General features: G+C 43.9%; 1 protein-coding gene across 1 annotated transcript; it reads left to right on the plus strand.

The window, feature by feature from the left end:
- Positions 1 to 4884: 4884 nt before the first annotated feature.
- LOC113887988 (melanoma-associated antigen B10-like) lies at positions 4885 to 5931 on the plus strand. Its single transcript, XM_027535363.1, has one exon. The coding sequence runs from the start codon at positions 4885 to 4887 to the stop codon at positions 5929 to 5931; it is 1047 nt and encodes a 348-aa protein (XP_027391164.1).
- The last annotated feature ends 3953 nt before the right edge of the window (positions 5932 to 9884 follow it).

Genomic DNA, 9884 nt, shown 5'->3' on the forward strand with positions numbered 1-9884 from the left:
TGTTTCTATTCTCTCTGATTTATTTATTCAGTCACTTATTTATGGCAATATAAACTCGTGGATATTTATTTTATATTTTGGGTTATAATCCAATATTAGGTTTGTTTTCCTGCTCATGTTGTTCCATTGCTATTAGTCTTTTTGCTTCTAAGCCCTCTCAGAAGATACAGCTTAGAAAATGTCTGTAATGTAGCCCATCTATGCACATATAGATAATTATTTATATATCTGTCCATCTGTATCTATATTATAATTAATAAACTAATATTAATATAATATTATTAACTAAAGTCAATAGTTTACATTAGGATTCACTCTCTGTATTGTACAGGTCTTAAAGATTTTGACAGATACCAATGATATGTATCCACCATTACAGTATCATACAGAAGAGTTTCACTGTCCTAACATCCCTCATTCTTTGCTTTTTCCTATCAGAGTCTTGATATACAAATGGGTTTCTTGGAGACAGCATACAGTTGAGTCTTTTTTATCTGATTTGAAAATTTCTACCTTTTAACTGGTGTATTTAGAGTATCCACATTTAAAGTGATTATTGATATACTTTTACTAAAACCTACTATTTGTGTAACTGTTTTCTATTTGTTGCATTTGCTCTTTTCTATATCCTTTGTGTGTGTGTGTGTGTGTGTGTTCTCTGGTATTAACTGAGCATTTTATGTGATTTTATTTTAAATAGAATAGTATTCAAATTTATTTAAATTCCTTATCTGGAAATTTCAAATTCTGTAAAGTTAAAACCTAACAAATGTTAACTGGATCAACAGTTACCACTAAACTATCGTGTTTAACTTCTAACTATTGATGATTGTTGATTCTGAGTGTCAGGTTTATTGGGTTCATTTTACTCTTCTCTGTGTGGTTGTATATCATTAATAATTTCCCCAGTGAAAATTTTCATTCTAAATATCATATCTTTATACCACATTTTCTTTCTCCAGTAATCTGTTGATGAGAAATCACTAAACTCATTTTAATAGGTGTGCTGACCTTGATACAGAGACCAGATAATGACATCCCAAGGGAAAAAAAAAATTCACTTGAGCTAATCTCACTTACATAGAGGCATCGACTACAGTAAATAAATTTATGGCATATCTAATATAGAAGTGAATAGAGAGGATGAGTTCAAGAAATGCAAAGCTATTATAACATTACAAAAAATTGTCAACTGGAATTTTTCGACATTAACAGATTAGAGGATAAACTGCATTGGATCATGTCCAGGGGTGTAGAAAAAGCCTTTGAAAAATACTTAACACCACAGTAAAAAGCCTTTAGTAAAATAACATTTGAAGAGAATTTTCATTTCCTAAAATCTACAGCAAACTTAGATAAATATGAAATGTTAGAAGCATCAAAGTCAGAAGAAAGACACAGATGTTATGGTACTATTTCTACTGTTTAAAAGTGGCCTGGAATACATAACTAGAGGAATAAGAATATCAAAATAAATAAGAGGAAGGAATATTGAAAAAAATGAAGTCACTCAGTCATGTCGAATCTTTGCGACCCCATGGTATGTAGCTTGCCAGGCTCCTCCATCCATGGGATTTTCCAGGCAAGAATACTGCAGTGGGTTGCCATTTCCTTCTCCAGTGGATATTCCTGACCCGGGGATCGAACCCAGGTGTCCAACACTGCAGGCAGGCTCTTTACCGTCTGAGCCACCAGGGAATCCCCCAAAATGGAGTTCGTTCTGTGGACCATATGGGGAACTAACCGGCCACTCAGCGTTGAAAAGACAGATAATAAATGGCAACAATATGAGCCTTTAATTAGAAAATCCAAAGGAACCAGTGCACAAAATACTCAAGTGAGTAAGAGACTCCAAAAGCTGTTGTATATAAGATTACTATACCAAAATTAGGAGACTGGCCACACAAAATCAATAGCTAATTAGAATAATTAAATAGAAAATTTAACAGCAGCAGTAATATCCAAAACTTACCTAAAAATAAATTTAACAAAAATGTACACAATTTTTTAGAGGCAACTATAAAAATGTACTGATAGAGAAAAAAATCCCAAATAAATAAAGAACACTAGGTTTATTCATAGGGGAAAGAATACTGTAAATATGCCAATTCTCCTTAAACTATTTACAAATTTACTACTTGCTCTGGAGGGAATTGTGACCCCCCCACCCCCGCCCCTAATTCATATGCTGAAGCCCTAACCCACCCTTGTGATTGTATTTGAAAACAGGGTCTTTAAGGAGATTATTAAGGTTAAATGAGGTCATAACAATGGGGCAATAATCCAATTAGGCTGCTGTTCTTAAAGGAAGAGGAAGTGATACTAGATATCACTCTCCCTCTGTGTATTTACAGAGAAGAGTCCCTGTGTTCAGTTCCAGTTCAGTTCAGTCACTCAGTTGTGTCCAACTCTTGCGACCCCATGGACCGCAGCACGCCAGGCCTCCCTGTCCATCACCAACTCCTGGAGTTCACTCAAACTCATGTCCATTGAGTCAGTGATGCCACCCAACCTGTGAGAACAGCAAAAAGTCAAGAGGAGAGCTCTTACCAGAAACTGAGTCTGCCAGCACTTCTAACTGGAATTACTAGCCTCCAGAGCTGTGAGAAAATAAATTTATGTTATTAAAACACTCAGTCGGTGGTATTTTGTTACAGCAGCCTAAGCATGTTTTTACACTGCTTCATATGTAGCTTCCAAGATGGCAAGCAGACTTGGGCTGCTGTTTCCTAAACTCAATCCTGGAGAAACTATAAAAACCAGAATGAAAAGAACAATACCAGCAACAAAACAACATAAATGAGAAGCCCCTGGGAGAGACTAAGTCTGTGTTGAACTAGAACCTGAGTGTGGGCAGGTGGGGGCATGCCCTGAAGTTGAGACAGGTCTGTAGCCTGCAAGAGAGGCAGACAACAGGATAGGTTGGAGGAAAGATTTTAAGATTCAGCATGTGGTTTCTTTCACTGTGACTTGGGACCATGGATTTCTACTGCTTCACTGAAGGAACCTGAGGCATCTCCTCAGAGCCCATCTGACAGGGTGGCAACCAAAGTTTGGTGTTGTTTTTAACAGTATGAGTCCAGAGGCTGTGCAGTAACCACCTGAAACCTCTTTAGAGGATGAGGACTGATATTTTTTTAAAAGTTACTATTATGATCAAATATAAAGAATGAATCACACTTAACAAGGGTAGGTATTCTTTCATGAAAAAAATGCATACATACACCCACTTACTAGCAATGTAAATATATTTCTTAGTATGAATGAAAGTCAAAAACTAAAGTGGCCACACTGGACTGTGCAATGTTAGTAATATAAAAGATCTGAGTCTCACAAAACTCTGTAACTTATCCTTAGAAAATAGAACTTTTAGAGTAGACGTTTCCCCAAAGTCTACGTATGGCTGGCGAACAAATGGCTATGGGCCAATGTGCTTTTTCTCTTACGGCCTACTGTGTGTCCTGGGAACCTGCCTTGCACTGCAACTTTCCCGTCTGATATCTAGCCTGAAAGTGAGAGTGAAGTCGCTCAGTCATGTCTGACTCTCTTTGCCACCCCATGGACTGTAGCCTACCAGGCTCCTCCGTCCTTGGGATTCTCCAGGCAAGAATACTGGAGTGGGTTGCCATTTCCTTCTCCAGGAGATCTTCCGAACCCAGGGATTGAACCTGGGTCTCCCGCATTGCGGGCAGATGCCTTACCGTCTGAGCCACCAGGGTATCTAGTCTAGGACTTAGCTATTTTCTGTAAGGTTTGCAGTAGGGAAACAGTTCAGAGTTTTCAGAGAGTTAGCATTACCCAGGAAGCCTTTGAAGAAGCAGCTAAGAGGACACCCTACTCCCTGCCTCCACCTTGAGGAATGATGCAAAAATCTCCGCCCCACTCCCACCCCCACATAGAGAGGGACCCGCACACAGCCTCGTTCCTGCTTTCACTCCTGGGAAGCCCAGGGCAGAGCTGTCAGCAGGAGGTACAGGCTGACTTCCACCTCCAGAGTCTCAGGTCTCTGGAGGGGAGAGGCGAGGCTTAGAATTGCGGGAATACGTCTCCCTAGAACAGAGGTGTCATCACAGAACTCCGAGGTGTCATCACAGAACTCCGCTCTGATCTGCCATGCGCAAAGAGGCTCGTGGCATAGCCGTTAGGCCCAACACCCTCTACCTTGAGGTCTCAGGAAGTGAAGCCTTTGATCTGAGGCTAATGGTCTCAGATCAAAAGCGGAAAACATCCCGGACTTTATTTGGAATTAAGGAGAGGAGCCTGAGCAAGGACTAAGGGTACGCTAAACCAGGCACACACACTCACTGTCCCTGTGGTCTCTCCTGGGAGGCCCCGGGTCGGGCTGTCAAACTACGGGAGGGAGGGAGGGCTCTCGGTCTGGTGGAGGGGAGGGGCGGGGCGGAAGTGCTGTGTTGGAGCGGGGGGAGACATGAGTGACAACTGAAAACCCTAATAGTCCAAGACAAAAGGGGTCCCATCAAACCCTGCGCCTGTTGTCAGTTCTGGCAGGCCCCAGCAGGGGTCGCCAGCTAAGGCTTTCCTTCATTTCCTCCTCAGGGACGGGAGGGTCTCAGGGATGGAAGGCCATTTTTGAAAGCAGTTTAGCTTCAGAGCAGCAGAGGGGAGGATGGCCGGGCCCTGCCAACAGTTGACAGGATGATTCTAAATGTGAACTGTGAAGGAGTCTCAGGGGGCAAGCTGATCAGGGAGCCCTGTGGGTTCTAGAGCAGTAACCTCACACAAACCTGCAAAGGTGGTCTTGGTTAAAGCCAGGGAGGAATCTCCCTGTTGAAGGCACTCACAGCATCTCCTCCCTCCTCCAGGTGCCCTCATTGTCTGTCTTCCTGCCCACACTCCTGCCTGCTGTCCCTGATCTGTGTCATCATGCCTCGGGGGCAAAAGAGTAAGCTCCGTGCCCGTGAGAAACGCCAACAGGCCCGGAGTGAGGCTCAGCATCTCCAAGATGCTCAGGCCTCTGCAGTAGAGGAAGAAGACTTCCCCTTTTCCCCTACCCCTCCGCTTAGTGGCAATGTCCAGAGCTCTCCTGCTTCCGGGTCAGGTAGAAAATCCCAGGGGTCTGGAAGATCCCCTTCCACTACCACTACTTCTGCAGGTGCTTCATGCACCAGATCTGATGATGGTGCTAACAGCCAAGATGAAAAACCAAGCACCTCCCAGGCATTACCCAGCACTGAGTTTTCCTGTAGAACGCCTCTAGACGAGAAGGCAATTCTGTTGGTGCAATTTCTGCTGCGCAAGAATAATCTGAGAGAGTCTATTACCAAAGAAGATATGATTAAGCATGTCATTAAAAAGCACAAGAAGCACTTCACTGAGATCCTCAGGAAAGCTTCTGAGCTGATGGTGCTGGCCTTTGGCATTGAGGTGAAGGAAGTCAACCCCACCACTCATTGCTATGCCCTTGTCAGCAAATTTCAGCGCACCAGTGATGGCAGGCTTCGGGGTGAGGAGATCATGCCCAAGACTGGCCTCCTTATGACCATCCTCTGTGTGATCTTCATGAAGGGCAACTGCGCCACTGAGGAGGATGTCTGGGAGGTGCTCAATGTGATGGGGATATATGCTGGAAGGAAGCACTTCATCCATGGGGATCCCAAGAAGCTCATCACCCAAGATCTGGTGCAGGAAAGGTACCTGGAATACCGCCAGGTGCCCAACAGTGATCCTCCACGCTATGAGTTCCTGTGGGGCCCGAGAGCCCATGCGGAAACCAGCAAAATGAAAGTTCTTGAATTCTTGGCCAACATTCATGATACGGTCCCCAGTGCCTTCCCATCCTGGTATGAAGAAGCTTTGAGAGATGAAGAAGAGAGAGCCCGAGCCAGATTTGCAGCCATGCTTCGCACCAGTGCCCTGGCCAATGTGCATTCTGGGGGCAGTGGCCGACACAGCTTCTCTCACCTGCAGTGAAATCTGAAGCATTGTCCTGAAGTAGTGTGGGCACCTGGAGGGATCACACTGCATAGCATATTTGAATAACTTACAGGTTTATGTTTTGTTGTTGAATGTTTTTAAATGTTGCTTAAAAAATGTTTCAAATGTTGTTTTAAAAAAAAAAACTTTAGTTCAGAATCTAAATGTATGAATGATATTGGTTACATACTTAATGCTGTTTATGAAATTTAAGAGTAATAGTTTTGCTATTTTGTTAAATTTAAAAAAAAAAAAACCTTCCATCTTTTTTAGTGATCTGGAATAAGAAAAGATAGCATTGGAATAGGCATTTCCTTAGAAATGCAAAAGAAATTAGAGGTAAAATAGTTGGGATCAAAAAAAAAATAGAGAAATAAAAGATGGTGAATTCTTGGTTTCCCTTATTCCTTATATTTTCCTGTTTTGTAAAATAAAAGTTATATACCTGAACTTGCTTTGTTTATTCAACAATGTAAGAGAAATAAAATCATACTAAATTGTTCACTGTTGTTTCCCCTTAAACATTAATTGAGCAGTTGCTCTTTGCTCCATGTTAGTATGTATGGAGGTGGGGGGATTAAGAAAAAGAAGGCTGAGCCTTTCCCATTTGATTAGAGTCTAGCAGCAGCTATCATATAAGAAAGACCATGAGGTGGGATGCCTCTAAGACAAAAAAGACAAGTGAAAAGAAGGATGATTGGGGTTGGAGGGGAGGGCCAGATGAGAGCACTCAAGGGTAAATGTCCTGAGACAATACAAGCTGGAGCCTTGGAAAAACCTCAAGTTCTTCAATGGGAGGTGATTTTAAGGGGTGGTGGGCCAGAGCGGGTGTGTGAGGGTGGTGAGCAAAGGCCAGACCCTTGGGTTGTGTGTCTCAGAGTTGAGCAATTAAGCCTCGAAAGGAGAACTGCTTTCAGCAGTTACTTTGGGATCATGGATTAACTAGAGAGAAATCTCCACCTAGGGAGGGAATGGAAGGTATCCTGTGCTCCTGTTCCAGTGCCAGAGAATACAGTGCACAAACTAGGTGTTTTAACCACGTCATCACCAAGGAGTTTCTGATAAATCAGGGTGATACTTCCTTGAGGTGGGATGCCAAGAAGTCACTCTGCCCATGTCACACTCTCTGCCCTGGACTGGAAGAAACAGAGCCTGCCTCATTAATAAGGTATTTTGACTGGGTTAATTTGAGTACAATTTGGCAAGCCCTAAGGGAGGGTTTCCCAGGTAGCACTACTGGTAAAGAACCCACCTGCCAATGCAGGAGATGTAAGAGATTCGGGTTCAATCCCTGGATCAGGAAGATCCCCTGGAGTAGGAAATGGCAGCTCACTCCAGTATTCTTGCCTGGAGAATCCCCATGGATAGAGGAGCCTGGTGGTGTGACCATAGGGTCGCAGAGAAGGACACGACTTAGTACATAACAAGGCTTGATTTTGGTAGGGGTTCGACGAATGAATGGAGAAGGCAATGGCACCCCACTCCAGTACTCTTGCCTGGAAAATCCCATGGATGGAGGAGCCTGGTGGGCTGCAGTCCATGGGGTCGCTATGAGTCGGGCCAGACTGAGCGACTTCACTTTCACTTTCCACTTTCCTGTATTGGAGAAGGAAATGGCAACCCACTCCAGTGTTCTTGCCTGGAGAATCCCAGGGACGGGGGAGCCTGGTGGGCCGCCGTCTATGGAGTTGCACAGAGTCGGACACGACTGAAGTGACTTAGCAGCAGCAGCAGCAGGTGAATGAAAATGGGGTGATGTGGATCTAAGGCAGCTGGGAGGGAGAGAAGGAGTTAGTTCTTGACACACATTTTAGGAGCTTTGAGTTGCATCCAGATAGGGAAGAGTCCCCAGTAGCCAAATTAAATAATAGAACCTCTATGGGACATGATCTACCAAGGTATGTTTTCTTATTAAACAGAATTATTGACTGACGTGGTATTCAGCATGCCATAGTATTGCATATTTTCAGACATCTCCTGGATTAAAGCAACGGCAAAACAAAACAAAAATCTCAGCAGGAGGGTTGGTATTATCTGGGGTCAAAAAAAAATCATGGCAAAAAGTGTCACTCTTTTCAGTTCCAATGCACACTAGTCACTGTGCCAGGTGTTTTATATACATTATACACATTCCAACAGTCCTAGAAGACAGAGCTTATCAAACACACTTCACTGAAGAATCTGAGGCTCACAGAATTTGGTAACGTGCTTAGTTCACATTGCTAGTGACAGGGCGAAACTGGAGCTCTGATCTGAAGTCCTCCAGAGCTCATATTGTTCCACTCCTCCCGGTCTGAGGCTGACCTTGTGTCTATTAACTCATTTCTTTTCACATTGCTCCATAATATCTTTCTGGCAGTGAAAAGAAGAACGCTGTGGCCAAAGTACTAAAAGCAGTCTGAAGAAAGAAGGTGAAAATGAGAATGAAACCCAATTTAAGGGTTGTCTGGGGGCTTGTTTCCCTGGAATCCTCCCACCCCTCGCCCCAGAGTTCCTGGAGAGCTGACCGCCTGGGTCACAGCACGGGTGTCCGGTCCCAGAACTTTCCCGGTGACAGCGCCCTTCCCTGGGTATCCCCCGGCGAGTCCTCTGCCCTTGTCTCCAGACTGGAACCTGACTTCCGGCCAGCTGTTCTCTGCATCCTCCTCTGGACTCTGGGCTCTGCTTGCAGAGGAATGGACCAATCAGATGCCCAGCCCTGCCTGACTCAGAGGATCCCTACTCTCCGCAGGTTCCTCACCCGAGACACAGGGACCGCAGCTGCTCTTTCCCCATGAGGGGTCACTTCCGGCAGGGAGGTTCGGACACCTCCTCATCCCCACTGGCTGCCCCCACCACGTTCTCAGTGTTTTCAAATCTGCTGGTGACTAGAGTCTGATTTGGCACAGAAACTAGTGGTCGTTGGGCTTCCCCGGTGGCTCAGCAGTAAAGAATCTGCCTGCAATGTGGGAGACACGAGGTTCTATCCCCAGGTCCGGAAGATCCCCTGGATGAGGGCACAGCAACCCACTCCAGTATTCTTGCCTGGAGAATCCCATGGACAGAAGAGCCTGGCGGGCTACGGTCCACTGGGTCGCAAAGAGTCAGACAGTACTGTAGCAACTGAACTGGCATGCAGGCTACTGGTCGTTAGTGTAATAACCCTGAGGTTAGAGAGGAGATTTTCGAAACCACCCTGGCATTTTCAGGAGAATTTTAATGGGCTGAATTATTTGAGACTGTCCTCTGACCACACACCAGTAAGTAAGTTTACCTTGGTGGTCAAAACCAAGGCTTCCTCCATAAGAAGCAGATGAGAAAAGATGACAGTAATCACGGTGTAAGCAAACATTTACATAGAATTTTTAAAAACTCAGGTGTCCTTCTAGGAGGTAGAAAATTCTTCTGTGGCAGAAGTGTCATCCTTGATAAAAAAATATTCTTGCACTGCCTCTTGTCTCTGCTTGCCCCAGAGGAAAACTCTGGTTTTAAGTAATAGTGCAAATGCTCTTATTGCCCCCAAATTCTAAAAGTATGGATAAGTCACAATTCCCCTTCCCTATCACATTCCTCTAAAATTCACCCCTATCCTCAGAAGCAACTACAATAAACATTTTGTGTTGTTTCAAAATTGACTAGACTTTTTCTTACATATGTGTTATAAAAATACACTGTGAGTTATTTGATATACATGGACAATAGTGTACATATTGTTCTGCCTCTTGCCCTTGTCACTTACTAAAACGAATGTGGGATCTTTCCCTGGGAGCACATACAGATCCATCTCACCCTTTTAACTACTCACAAGTATTCTTAAGTGTGTATGTGCCATAATTAGACATTCTCCCCCTGATGGACACAAAAATTGTTTCCCATTTGTTGCTATGATTAAAAAAACTTGCATGAATTCTTTGGCAAATATGTATGTTCTCATAGAAAATACAGAGCCAAGTGCAAGCTGGATTGAATTG

This window comes from Bos indicus x Bos taurus, chromosome X (genome assembly GCF_003369695.1).
Source record: "Bos indicus x Bos taurus breed Angus x Brahman F1 hybrid chromosome X, Bos_hybrid_MaternalHap_v2.0, whole genome shotgun sequence".
NCBI lineage: Eukaryota > Metazoa > Chordata > Mammalia > Artiodactyla > Bovidae > Bos > Bos indicus x Bos taurus.